Consider the following 12,902-nt stretch of genomic DNA (forward strand, 5'->3'; position numbering starts at 1 on the left):
CATCATGGAGCTGGATCGTGCGGACGAGGAGGTGCTGCTGGAGAAGGTGCCACAGCAGCTGCCAACAGGACGTCGCGACGAGCGCAAGGACCACTTCTTCGCGGTGGCCTTTGCGGCGAATTTGGCAGTCGTGAGCTTCATCGCGGTACGGTCTCACTGCAGTAAAAGCCTAATCAGATACGTCTAAACGTGTTGTTTCCCTCGATTTCGCAGCTCTTCTTTGGCCTCCCGAACGTCTCGAGCATCTACTTCACCGTGCATCATGAGGACGATTCGTCGCACGGCCTCAAGATTGTCCTCATCTTCCTGGCGACGACGTGCATTGGCGGCGGGGTGTCGGCACTGTGGCTGCAGGTGCTGCAGAACCACGCCGAGCGAGTCATCTCCTGGACGCTGAAGGCCAGCATCGTGGCCTTCGTTGTGGCCTCGCTGGCAGCTTTCTATGACTCCGGCATGGCCGGCAAGGCCATTGGCTTCATCAACCTCTTCTTCGCCCTCACGATCGTCACGTACTACGCGTCCGTGCGTCGGTCGATCGCCTTCGCGGCGTCGAACTTAACTGCAGCATCGCGTATCCTGCGGGTGTTTCCTGGGGTCATCACCTCAGCGTACATGGCGCTACTGGCACAGGGAGTGTGGGTCATGATCTGGGGTGCGGCGGTTGTGGGTGTGCTTGCCAAGGCTGTGGGGCACCTCCATGACTCGAGCTCTTTTGGGAACGTGTGTTTCTTCTTCATGCTGCTCAGGTACCTTCCTACTCGTTTCATGGATGCTTTGAAAAGTGTACTTACGAGGTGGGTCTTGTAAATTGCAGCTTCTACTGGTTTGTGCAGGTTGCGAAGAATGTGGTGCACTGCGTTACTGCTGGCGCAGTGGGCGAGTGGTGGTTCGGCGCGCACGATGTGAACACGATCCAGCGGGCGCAAACCCGCGCGCTCACGACGTCTCTCGGCTCAATCTGCGTCGGATCACTGGTAGTCGCTGCACTGAACGCACTGCACACTCTGCTGCTGTCGACTCCTCGGCGGAAGGCCAAGGGCAGCGCCAACGCCTGCCTAGAGTTTTTGGTCAAGCTGGTCATGCGCAACATGCAGTACTTTAACAAGTACGCGTTTTGCCAAGTGGCGCTGTACGGGAAGGACTTTCGACTAGCTGGCACGGACACCATGCAGCTCTTCCGGGACCGGGGCTGGACAGCGCTGCTGAACGACTCTCTCATCTCGAGCGTCCTAGCGGTGGGGTGCCTGGTTGTCGGTGCGTTCACCTTGCCTTGTAGAAATCGTGGCCATCTCTGACCGCAGATCTGACAACGCTCTCTCTTTCTCGCAGGCACGGTGTCGGGGGTCGTCGGGTCGGCGTGGTTGTACCTAGCGCTGCGGTGCACGCCGGACGAGTTGGCCAAACACCCGGGAGAATGCCGTGCGTACCAGTCGTATATTGCTTCGTAGAAGAACCTATTGCTCGTCTAACTGTTGTGTTCGGTCCGCAGAGACTTTCAACGTTTGCATCTTGACGTTCGTGGCCTGCGGGTCCATCGGGTACGCCATGTGCACGATCATGTCTTCGATCCTGGACTCGATCGTCGCTACGATCTTTGTGTGCTTCGCTGAGGTACGTCTTGTCAACCTGTCGGCACTGCTGGGGCGCGGAGTGGCACTCGCTTGCAAGTCGTCTGGTCAGTCAGCCAGACGACGAACCCGACGAGGATACACCCTGGTCGGAAACAGGCCATCCCAGCCGCGCTCCATTTTCTCATGTCTTCTGCCCATGGCTAACATCGCGTCGTTGTGATCAGGACCCGGCGGCATTGCAGCGCTCGCACCCGGACGAGCACGCGCGGATCGTGGAGGCCTGGAGCCGCCTCCAGCCAGACTTGCTGAGCTTCCCCACGCACATGGTGTAGGTGCATCATGCATGCAATCGATGAATATCATTTTGTGCTACTGTCGATTGGCTTGAAAATGCACTTTCCGCGTTTTTGAGTGGCTGAAAAATTGCTGTAAGTGAAAGTCCGACGAGAGCAGCTCCGCTTCTGTGCGTCAAGTCGATCATTTCCAAACATACCGCCAAGACCACAAGCTGCAAGCGAGATGGTGCAGCTTCTCCAGCGACGCGTGGTGGACGAGATCTCGCAATCGCTTGTGGAGATCCAGGTGGACCTCAAGCCGGTGCGGCTAGAGTCCCCGTCGCCAACACAGTCGCCGCTGGCTGTGCAGGTGCTGCGGTTCCGCCGCGAGGAGAAGGAGGCGCCCACGTCGCTCAAGAAGACGCGCTTCGTGTACGAGATCGAAACGTGTCATCAGCTCACGGGTGACGTCTTCCACGCCGAGCGCCGCTTCCGAGAGTTCAAGCGCCTGCGCGAGGCGCTGCTGCTCGAGTGCCGCGACTGCCCTGACTGCCACCCGTTCGTGGAGAAGCTCAAGCAGTCGCGCCTGCCCACGCGACGCATGGTGGTGCTCGACGCGACCAAGTACGGCGCCTCGCGCATGCTGGAGCTCACACACTTCCTGCGCGACCTCGTGCGCCTAGTGGCCGAGTACGCGCATTTCTGCGCGTGCGACGGACCGGACATCGACAAGTCCGTGGGGCTCTTTCTCGGCCTCGACTCGATCAGCGAAGCACTCGACGTCGTCGCAAGCTCGTCGCGCGCAGTGCAAGTGGTGCCGCTCAAGACGCGCCAGGATCGGATCGACTTCCGCGCGGCGTCCATGCCCGACATGCGCTTTTCGGCTTCCTCCACTCGGCTCTCTGACGACACGCTGCACTACATTCGCGCGCGCGGATTCTCAGACGTTGGCAATGGCCACCCCCTGCAAGCGACACCGAGAGGATAAGTAGCTGGTCTGCAGTGTAAATAGGCAAGTATTTATGAGGAGCTAGTGATGAACATGAATCTTCTTTTTGTTTTGGTTGTCATTTGGCTGAATATCCGTGGCTCTATCAAATCAAAATCACAACCGAATGCTGGCTGCCGCTTGCTGGGCATGTCTAGCTGTGGTTCTCACTATCTAAAATACAAAACATTCCCTCAATGCATCTCCTCGGACGCCGGCCAGTGCTGACGAGTAGCACCATGTGCGTCTCTATCTATCCACTGGCCAACTTGTCCGTTTTACCACGAGTCCTCGTACTTGTTGGAGTTGCTGCGGCCACCCTCGCTGAAGCGGCCGAAGCTGCTGCGGGTCGAGGAACGGCCCTTCGAGAAGGACGAGTCGTAGCTGTTGTTGTTGCGGCGGAAGCCTCCGTCGCGGTCGTTGTTGCGCTTCCAGTTGTTGCCGCCCTCGCGCTTGTTGCCTCCGAAGCGGTTGTTCGAGTAGCCGCGCGAGTTGTTGTTGCGCCCACCACGCGAATTGAATCGGCCACCGCCGTTGTTGTTGCGGCTGGACCTGTCGATCAGCAGGCGCGGGAATTCCACAGCAGAAGTCACTGTCACCTCTTCACCCGGTGACGCAGCGGTCAGGTGCTCTTGCAGCTTCTCCAGCTTGCCCTGCGGGATGTCGAACACGAGCTTGCCACCCTCCACCGGGTAGATGTCCACGCGGTCGTCCATGAACGATGACAGCAGGGTGTTGAGTTCGCGGGCGCCTTGCACGCCTTCCACCTCCACGGTCTGCATGCGGTAGCGACCCGTCAGCATCGAAAGCGCCGTCAGCTTCTTCGCGTCGAAACCGCACAGCAGAGCAAGAGCAGCGCTAAGCACACCCGGGCCCTGCTCCTCGATCATCGCCTGAGCAGTTTCATCGAACAACTCCGCGTTCGCCTTAGGCAGCGACGTCAGCTGCTTGTTCACATCTTCCAGAGCGCCAGTGATCATCTGCTCCGGGCGAGGCGAGGCAGCGTGAACGAACTTAAATTTGTAGCGACGCTCAAAGTCCAGCACGTCGCCCGCGTCGTTGCGGTCAAAGAACACGATGTTCGTGCCCGAACGTCCGGCACGACCAGTACGTCCGGCACGGTGCACAAAGCTCTCCTTGTCGCTCGGAAGACGGTACTGAACCACAAGCTCCACGTTGGCAATGTCGAGACCACGAGCAGCAATGTCCGTGCACACCAGCGTCTTGACGTTGCCACTGCGGAACCCGTTCATCGTGGACGTGCGCATGCCCTGCGAGAGGTCGCCGTGCAGCGCACGAGCGTCCTGGCCGGGCAGCGAGTTGGCAATCTCGTCGGCCTCCTGCTTGGTCTCCGTAAACACAAGCGTCTGGCCGTCGTGCGCGTGCAGACGCAACACATTCTCGAGTACTTGGATACGGTCACGCGACGGGGCGTTAATAGCCTTGTGTGTCACCGTGGTCGGCACCTGGTTGTCGTTCTCGCCAACGAGATCGATCGACACGGGCTCCTTGAGGAACTTGCGCGCCATGGTGCTCACCCACTTGGGGAAGGTTGCCGACCACATGACCGTCTGTCCTCCATTGGGCACCCAGCCTAGAATGGTCTCCACGGCCTCCTGGAAGCCGAACTTGAGCATCATGTCAGCCTCGTCCAGCACAGCCACGTCGACGTCCTCAAGCGAGAGCGATCCCTTCTCCACCAAGTCCATGATGCGGCCGGGCGTGCCCACGAGAATGTCCACGCCGCGACGCAGGTGGTTCTCCTGCACCGTGTACGACACGCCGCCCACGACGTTCACCGTGCGCAGCTGCGGGGCCACGCGTTGCACCTCGTCGTGCACCTGCTGCGCGAGCTCGCGCGTGGGCAGCAGCACGAGCGCCTGCGGATTGCGCGTGTTCTTGCGGTTGGCCTGGATGGTCTCGATGATGGGCAGCGCGAAGGCGAGCGTCTTGCCCGAGCCGGTCTTAGAGCGACCCATGATGTCGGAGCCCTTCATCATGACGTCGAACGACTGCGTCTGCACGGGGAAGAGGTGCGTCACGCCGGCCTTGCGCAGGTTGCGCTGCGACTCCTGCGACAGGTTGAAGTCCTCGATGGGCTTCTGGTCCACGAATCCCTGCTGCAGCGGCAGCGGCTCCAGCACCACGTCCTCAGCATCCTCGATCTCCGCGACGGCTGTTGCGCCAAAGTCCAGGGGCGCCGACGAGTACCAGGCCACAGACGCGTTGGGCACCGCGGCGAGCACGCGCACAGCAGAGGACGAGCGAGCGGCAATAGGTGCGGCACGGCGCACAGCCATGGCGGCCGAGCGGCCAGCCAGGCGGCGAAGGGAGACGGCGAGCGGCAACATCCGAGACGATGAGGTCAGTGACGATGAAGAGTGAAGAGCGAGAGGTTGGGAGCGCTGCTAGAAGTGTGCCAGAGACTGGGCTGCGAATCGGGTGGCTGGGAGGAGACCATAGTGAAAGCAAGTGAAGTCGAGGTTGTTCCGGCGGCCAGCGGCTGGTGTTCCGTTCTGCTCGTGCGAGCTTGACACCCTGCCTGCCTGCTGCAGCGCAGCCGAATGCGGTGACTACGCTACTCGTGGGGGCATTCTACTTGCTACAATTTGACTACCATGCATGGAGCAAACGAATTTGTGCAGTTGCTGAGATCAACGTGTTGGTCCACCACCCCAAGGATCCATTTCTGTTAGACGAGCACCGATGCCGTATTTTGTCGACGGGGTATGCACGGCCTTGCCTTTTGCAGCACACAGAATGCGCAGCAGTCCATTGGCACCTTACATCCACATCCGGGGCGGCGTTTCTCTTTTTGCTGTCGTTTCCGAGCAGTATTGATGACGATGGAGTTGTTTCTGAAGCTTCGAGAGCTGAACAATTCTGCTGCTGCGTCTTGTTGATGCGGAGCACGATGACTTCGCACGGTTTGCTCGTGTTCATATCGGCATAAGTCTGCAGATCTGCTCGTCGAGATCTACCAGAAGGCTCTCGGTCATCGGTCATCACCATCGATACCACCCTCGGACGTGACAGCATCCGTACCAGTCTTGGCGTGCGATTCGGCTGCTCGAAGTTCTTCTTCTTTGCGTGATCCTGTAGCTATAGGCAGTAGATCTTCAATAGTTGGCGATGCCCTTGAAAGCTGGCGCTGTGACTTACTAATAGCAGCCTCGCACAACTGAAGCAACTGGTCTTGTTTGTTGCGAGCTAATACTTGCGTGGCTGTATTTCCCCCTCGATCCGCCAGTTCTGCGTCAGCTCCCGCTTCCAACAGTATTCGAGCCACCTCGTGTTGACGCTTTCGAACTGCTAGTAGCAATGCACTTTCCCGTCGAGCTCCAGCGCGGGCATTCACGAACGCAATCGCCAACACCTCATCTTCTAGAGTCTGTTGCTGTGCTTTTAGATATGATAACAAGGCCTCACAGACCTTCAGCAATCCGTTGGCTGCTGCAAAGTGCAGGGCAGTGAAACCTTGGCGATTGGGAGTTTGCCATTTTTCGGTCTCTGCGTCACTGGAAAGCCGTGGCTTGGTTCCTGACACCATCGATTCGAAAAGCAATAGCCCACATTCTTCATGGCCGTGCTCGCATGCTGACAGTAGCGCTGAAGTATCGGTCGCACCGTCAACTAAACTGTAGTCCGCACCTCGTTCCAGGAGCAGAGTCACCACGCTATCGTGACCATATCGTGCTGCAAGTAGCAGTGCGGTAGAGCCCTCCGAAGAAGTGACGGAGCTTGTTGACGATCCAGAACCAGCGATAGTGATCACTTGTTGGTTTACCGCGGCACCGTGGTCTAGCAAGAGTCGAACAATGTTCACGTGGCCATTCATGCTAGCTGCCAGAAGAGGGCTCAGTCTTACATTGACGTCCGCAGCTGAGTTATACACGACTCCAATCTGTTTGTCGATGGGCAAAGCATCAGACACAGTCTTGACGGCTTGTAGAAGTCGCACAGCGACGGATGTCAACCCCTCAAGACTGGCCAACAGGAGCGCTGTCACAGCTTTTTCGTTGCAAGCGTGCGGGCTAGCACCATGGTTCAGCAACCATAGCGCAGCGTCGGAGTGTGCATACTGAGCAGCAGAGATCAACGGTGTGCTTTCCCACATTCCACGGATGTTGATCAGATCCTCGTAGGCTCCCTCTTCACTCTCGTCCTCGTGAGAATCTGGGCTCTGGGGTCTTGACTGCTGGTATCGTTGCAGCAGGTTCGCCATTTCAGGGACGTCTCCACGCTTCACAGCCTTCAAAAACTGCACGCGTAGATCTGCACGGCTCAAATTCTCGTTTGTCGCGGAAGGATTTGAGGTAGCCGTACTTCGGGATATGCTTTGTGAAGGCTGACTCGGTGCTTGCGGTTCTGGTACCAACGTATTGAATTTGTGCCGCTTGTTCTTCGTTGCTTTCGTATTCTGCGAGACTGCACCAGCCGCCACTACAGAGAGCGGTTGCTGCGGGGCCACCGAATTCCTGGAGATGAAGCCACCCATGGCTAACGAGGCAATTGCTCTGTACGCGACTGTCAACGTTTGGCGTGGATTAAGTCGGAGTGCGGGAAGTATGTAACGCTGAGCTTCCAGGACTATTGATAGGGTCAAAGCAAGTTCAGGCCCCCGACCGCCAAGTACCAGCTCGGGATGAATTCAAGCCTGAGCTTGTAAAAGACGACGATATGTGAACGACGCTCGTCGTGAGGACAATGCCCGTCCGCCGATGCTTTGGTGTGTTCGTGCAGCGACATGTCCGTCATGGTCGCGACGAGTCCGCAGAACGAGTCCGCAAAAGACCAAGATCGGCACGAGGCAGTGTCGTTTACTAGCGACAGCGAAAACCGCATCCGTGGACGAGGTCGCCGCGAGATGTCCGGCGAGGCTGATTCCTCGGCGCACTTCAATTTTGTGCCCAATTTTGCGACCTTGTAAATAACCGGTTTCCAGAAAAATCAGGATGGACAGAAAATGGGCTTACTTAGAAACCATCCATTTGATCGTTTAGAAACGGATATAAAAGGATCTGTAAAACGCACTTAAACGGGTCTTTGTGTTTTTGACTTGGCCTTTCAAGACGGCGTACTTAATCGGGATAGAAGTGTGGTGTGCGGCACACACGAATAGAAACGCCCCTGGGGCTTTTGCCAGAACGAAAGAAGAAGCGGGCGGGTCGAGTCATCTCGGATCAGCTCCACACGCGGTAGACGACAGCGACCGACGCAGTAGCAAGCACCATGGGCGGCATCCTCCAGAAGATGCTGCAGGCCTTCTACACGAAGAAGCTCGAGGTCGTGCTCGTGGGTCTCGAGAACAGGTGCGTCCGAGCGGCTCGCTCGCTCGTATCGAAACCTGATTCCTGATTCTCTCTCTCTCTCTGCTGCTGCTAGTGGCAAGACAACGCTGCTGAACGTGATGGCCATGGGTCACCCCGTGGAGACATGCCCGACCATCGGTCTGAACGTGAAACTGGTGAAAAAGGGAGGCGTACAGATGAAGTGCTGGGATATCGGCGGGCAGGCACAGTACCGGAGCGAGTGGGGCCGCTACACGCGCGGCTGTGACGTCATTATATATGTGGTCGACGCCAACGCGGTACGCTCCTGCTACACATATGCACATGGCAGCCTGATTGAGCTCCCTCACTCACCTTTGATCGTTGTTACAGTTCGACCAAATCTCCCTGGCGCGTAAGGAGCTGCACCGTCTACTAGAGGACCGGTGCGTTATTGGAGGAGTATTAGCTGGATACGGAGGGAGTCTAACTGCTGTTCTTGCTATCGTGTAGTGAGCTGGCGACGACGCCGCTGCTGGTGCTGGCCAACAAGATCGATCTGGAGCCTCACATCTCCGAGCCGGAGCTCATCCGCGAGCTGAACCTGGACTACATCGTGGACAACCCGTGGCTGGTGATCCCCATCTCAGCATTGCGCCTCGTCAACATCGACCAGGTCATTCAGTGGCTCATGAAGCAGTCGGGCAAGGGTTAAAGCGCCTCTGGGTCGCCCGCGGGGTGATTCGGCTCGGACCGCCAAGATTCAAGCTCATGACGCCGTGCAAGAGACGGTTATGAAGAAGACACGCAGCGGACTGGAGATGCAGGCAACCCGCATACGTTTGGACGGAGCGGGACGAAGGCGCAGGGCAAACCAGTCAGCTTTTAACCGCCCCGATGGATCATTCTGGGGGCAGGAAAAATGACGAGAGCGTTCTGTAGAGTGCAGTGCTGTAGTGCAGTTGGCTTTCTTCCTTCACTAAATTGCTTGAGACGTTCTCTGAATCAGAGTCTGATGCACGCCCAGCTGGAGAACGCTTCTCGGCTGGGCGATTACTGCAACTAATAACTCAAGCAGGCGGTCACATGCTTGTTGCTGTCCGCATGAGTGTCCATCGATGTCCTCGGCTCTTCCACATTTTTTCGGATCGGATACCACCAAAGCGACGCAGAGCGGATTTAGACGACGATGGAGAACTTCTTCCTGCAGCACAACGTGTTTCAGGACCGCGACGCGGACGAGCTGGGCGGCCGTGTGAACTCGGACTCGGAGGCCAGGTGGCTGCAGCTGTAGAGTCTTTGTAGTTGACACGTTGGGGCTGATTGATCTTGTGTGTTACAGCGACGAGGAAGAGATCACGGACCGCGTGCACTCCGTGGCTGACCCAACGGGACCCTGGAAGCAGAAGCCTGTGGACAGTGAGACGTGGGGGAAGCCCACGCGCGGCTTCCGTGGTGGGAAAGGCCGCGACTTCGCCTCAGCGCACACTGGGCCCAAAGGGGTCATCAACGACTACAAGGCCCACAAACGCTATCAGAAGCAAGAGGTGAGCTGCTCGTGGCTGCTGGTAGCTAAGGCACACAACTGAACAGCTTTTGCTGGTGTTGATGCAGCGCACGAGGAAAGAAGCGGAGCGTCAGGCAGTTCTCAATCGTATCGCCAAGGGCGCTACTGTCAGCTCTGCACCTTCGACGCAGGACCCAACCACAGATTTGGAGTGTGAATGTGATGGAGGCTCCGACTGCGAGTGCGATCTGGTGGACGATGCCTTCTTAGCACAATATGCAGAGCTGCGCGTCAAGCAAATGCAAGAAGCAGCACGCAGTCGTAAGGTCTTCGGTGAGTTTGAGTTCATCACGCCGGAGCAATTCGTGGCGTTGACTTCGAAAGCAGAGGTGGGCAGTGACATGCTCGTGCACCTTTATCACCCCGAAAACTATGCCTGCGGTCTGCTCAACACGCAGCTCGAGCTACTGGCACGAAAACTCGTTCATGTCAAGGTAGGTGCAAAGCGATTGCGAGGATGCTAGCAACAAGACTGACTAACGAATTGCTGTGGTCGCTCTTGCTGTAGTTCGCGGCGATGGTGGCCAAGGAAGCAGACGCGTCCATCGAGATGGCAGACCTTCCGGTGGTTCTGATCTTCCGCGGTCAGCAGCAACAGGAAGCTGTCGTGGACGTTGGGAGCCGTCTGGATGGCGAGTTTACGCTTGAGCGTGTACAGGCGTTTGTGCAGGAGCAGCTCGGGCTGTAGTCTGATCAAGTTTTTTTGGACATGAAGACACGGCTGTGGATACAACAAGCGCAGAATTCTATCATTTGGAGGTCAATAGCTCTCCTATCATTTTGCTTCTTCATGAGAGAACAGGCATTTGTCCCCGAAGCGGCAGTTCTTGGCACGTGCGAAGTCTTCACACACGCGTCGGCGGGTCTTGTCGAGCGCGTGCCCGGAGCGCATGGCCTTGGTCTCCGTGTGCTCGAAGTTGCAGCGGTCGCCCCACTTGCACTCACCACGCATGAAGTCATAGCAAACCTTCACTGTGTGTCGCACCTTCTTCTGCTGTGCGCGCAGCTTGTGCCACTTGCCAGCACGATGCTCCTCCAGTTGCGCGGGACTCGTGAACGACTTGTTGCACAGAACACAAGCCAGCGTCTTGCCTCCAGACTGCACGCGCTCCAGATGCTCCTTGGACGTGCGATGGGCCTGGAAGTGCTCCAAGTCCTTGCCAATGAACTTGCACGGCTTGCAGGCGAACGGAACCTTCTTGGGGAACGTCAGCGCGTCGCCCAGCAGCTCCAGCGCCTCGTTGGCAGCGCGCTCGTTCTCCTCCTGCTGCGATTTCTTGCGCTTCTTCTTGGCTGGCGGCAGGTTCGACGAGGGTCTTGCAGCTGGCAGCAGCTTCTCAGGCAGAGACTCGATGCGCTCCGAAGCATACGCGGACAGGTTCACGACCGCGTTCGCCGTGTCATCTTCCGACTCCGTTTCCGAGTCGCTGGAGCCATCGCTTCCACCCTGCAGTTCCGCTTCGAGTCGCTTGATTTGGTCTGCGATGTCCTCTTCCGGCTCTGTCTTCTTCTTCTGCAGGGCGAACTCGGCAGACTGCTTCAGGCGCTTGGCGATGGGCTCCATTATTGCCATTTACGACTGGCCAGGAACTCGAATGACCGAGGGATAGGGAATGACCATAGTGAAACGCAGTCAACGGCCGATTCGGCTTGTATTGAAGTTTAGCTGCAACCAGGACTCCAAACGGCCCGATGACTCATGTCCAGTAGTCTTCACCCCTTCTGCTTCTCTTCTGTCGCTTAGAACACCACGTCTGCGTCGGCAGAAGGCTCGTACTGGGCGAGGATGTCGCGGTCCGACGCCACAACATCCGCGAACGGGTCGTCGTCCACTGCGGCACTTGAAGACTTGTTGGCCTCGGCAGCCTCTGCACAGAAGCAGCAAAGGCATGGTGAGCTCTTGCACCCAGATACGCATTATATAACGCAGCTTCTGCTTCTGAGCAGTGTACCATACCTTTTGCCCTAGCAAGAGTGACCTTCTCGTGCTCCTGCTTGTTCGCCTGCACCTTCTTGATGCTGCAAGTCAATTAGCCCGCACAGACAAACGTGAGCATGAGATCACATATCCAGCGCGATAACGCCTGCATAGCTTAGCATTACTACGCACCGCACGAAGTCCTCACGCTCCAGCTCATCGAGCTCTCTCGTGATGTACGAGATGGTTTTCTCGATACGAGGGATGGTCACCTGCAGAGATTGTATCAAACACACGAAGGTTACAAGCTGCACCGAAGAAATGAGGGACGCTACAGCAACACAAGGCACGCACGTTGTCCAAAGCGTTCACACGGCGGTTGGTCACCTTCAGGGCTTCATCCAGAGTCACAAAAGAGGTCTGTCATCGCAAACAGCACACCAAGACTCGTTGTCACCTTCAAACCCACAACTCCACACCCCTCGACTGTTCCGTATGCAGCACCCACCTGCAGCGAGGCCAGCTTAATAAGCGCGCGCAGCAGCACACGGAACTTCTCGCGGCAGTTCTGGATCTTGCCGCCTCCGCCAGCCAGACCGATGTTGTCGCTCTTCTCACGACTCACTTCCACCTCCGTAAACACCGGCAGCTTCACGCCTGCCACGTTGTCGATGCGATTTTGCGTGCGGATCTCCGCCGTGCTCACGGACTCGATCACCTTGTTACGGAAGTCACCAGCTGCATATTGCGCCTGCGTCAGCGAAAAGAAGGCCTCTGACGCTTCCGCAGACATAGACATCTTGGTCTGCATGTCAGAGTACAGTAGAGTGTTTAGGCTTTAGGCTTTAGAGTGTGTAGGATCCCATTAACCCGGTCCGGACCTTCTGAATCTCGCGCAGCATGGCCTGGAAGCGCATCTTCAACGCATCTGCCTTCTTCTTCAGCAACTCAAACCCTACAGGCAAGCGCCCAGTGTATTAGTATTAGCGATTGTAGCAAGGGAGGAAGAGAAAGAGTCACAATACCCTTCTTAGCGCCGACGCGCTTGCCCTTGAAGGTCGTCAGCGCCCTGCAGTAAGGCAATCAGCGTCAGTGTCATAGTACATACGCATCTCCATAATCTGCAGAGACTCTGGCAGCAGCTAGCAGCGTCTTACATGCGCGTGGGCGCTACTTGAACCGACGACATGTCGCCCTCTTATTCCTCTGCAAGAAAGAAGACTTCCAAAGATATTGATCTGTGACGCTAGTGTAAAGTCTATTGACACAAACCCTGCGGTTGAAGTGGCGTCGCATACCCAGAACTTAGGCCG

The 12,902-nt window shown here is 57.1% G+C and overlaps 8 protein-coding genes across 8 annotated transcripts; 4 read left to right on the plus strand and 4 right to left on the minus strand.

Annotated features, from left to right (window-relative positions):
- Positions 1-4: 4 nt before the first annotated feature.
- KRP23_11350 (CTL-like protein) lies at positions 5-1,903 on the plus strand (the record flags this gene model as incomplete). Its single annotated transcript, XM_067881891.1, has 6 exons — positions 5-145; positions 214-746; positions 815-1,254; positions 1,330-1,419; positions 1,490-1,611; positions 1,796-1,903. The coding sequence occupies 6 exons, from the start codon at positions 5-7 to the stop codon at positions 1,901-1,903; spliced, it is 1,434 nt and encodes a 477-aa protein (XP_067740185.1).
- A 187-nt stretch (positions 1,904-2,090) lies between these two features.
- KRP23_11351 (uncharacterized protein) lies at positions 2,091-2,834 on the plus strand (the record flags this gene model as incomplete). The annotated part of the gene is made up of 1 exon (XM_067881892.1): positions 2,091-2,834. One exon carries the CDS (start codon positions 2,091-2,093, stop codon positions 2,832-2,834), a length of 744 nt encoding a protein of 247 aa, XP_067740186.1.
- A 278-nt stretch (positions 2,835-3,112) lies between these two features.
- On the minus strand, positions 3,113-5,185 carry KRP23_11352 (DEAD-box ATP-dependent RNA helicase 3A, chloroplastic; the record flags this gene model as incomplete). Its single annotated transcript, XM_067881893.1, has 1 exon — positions 3,113-5,185. One exon carries the CDS (start codon positions 5,183-5,185, stop codon positions 3,113-3,115), a length of 2,073 nt encoding a protein of 690 aa, XP_067740187.1.
- Positions 5,186-5,829: 644 nt separating this feature from the next.
- Positions 5,830-7,332, minus strand: KRP23_11353 (Ankyrin-3; the record flags this gene model as incomplete). Its single annotated transcript, XM_067881894.1, has 1 exon — positions 5,830-7,332. One exon carries the CDS (start codon positions 7,330-7,332, stop codon positions 5,830-5,832), a length of 1,503 nt encoding a protein of 500 aa, XP_067740188.1.
- Positions 7,333-8,066: 734 nt separating this feature from the next.
- KRP23_11354 (ADP-ribosylation factor-like protein 8) lies at positions 8,067-8,819 on the plus strand (the record flags this gene model as incomplete). Its single annotated transcript, XM_067881895.1, has 4 exons — positions 8,067-8,146; positions 8,220-8,424; positions 8,498-8,550; positions 8,618-8,819. 4 exons carry the CDS (start codon positions 8,067-8,069, stop codon positions 8,817-8,819), a joined length of 540 nt encoding a protein of 179 aa, XP_067740189.1.
- Positions 8,820-9,293: 474 nt separating this feature from the next.
- KRP23_11355 (Phosducin-like protein) lies at positions 9,294-10,359 on the plus strand (the record flags this gene model as incomplete). The annotated part of the gene is made up of 4 exons (XM_067881896.1): positions 9,294-9,382; positions 9,447-9,651; positions 9,719-10,105; positions 10,180-10,359. The coding sequence occupies 4 exons, from the start codon at positions 9,294-9,296 to the stop codon at positions 10,357-10,359; spliced, it is 861 nt and encodes a 286-aa protein (XP_067740190.1).
- An 87-nt stretch (positions 10,360-10,446) lies between these two features.
- Positions 10,447-11,235, minus strand: KRP23_11356 (uncharacterized protein; the record flags this gene model as incomplete). Its single annotated transcript, XM_067881897.1, has 1 exon — positions 10,447-11,235. One exon carries the CDS (start codon positions 11,233-11,235, stop codon positions 10,447-10,449), a length of 789 nt encoding a protein of 262 aa, XP_067740191.1.
- Positions 11,236-11,411: 176 nt separating this feature from the next.
- Positions 11,412-12,778, minus strand: KRP23_11357 (V-type proton ATPase subunit D; the record flags this gene model as incomplete). The annotated part of the gene is made up of 8 exons (XM_067881898.1): positions 11,412-11,539; positions 11,629-11,690; positions 11,782-11,861; positions 11,944-12,009; positions 12,098-12,394; positions 12,471-12,544; positions 12,615-12,658; positions 12,747-12,778. The coding sequence occupies 8 exons, from the start codon at positions 12,776-12,778 to the stop codon at positions 11,412-11,414; spliced, it is 783 nt and encodes a 260-aa protein (XP_067740192.1).
- Positions 12,779-12,902: the final 124 nt, after the last annotated feature.

Source organism: Phytophthora ramorum (assembly GCF_020800215.1).
Source record: "Phytophthora ramorum isolate Pr-102 chromosome Unknown Phyram_PR-102_s0012, whole genome shotgun sequence".
Classification (NCBI taxonomy): domain Eukaryota; phylum Oomycota; class Peronosporomycetes; order Peronosporales; family Peronosporaceae; genus Phytophthora; species Phytophthora ramorum.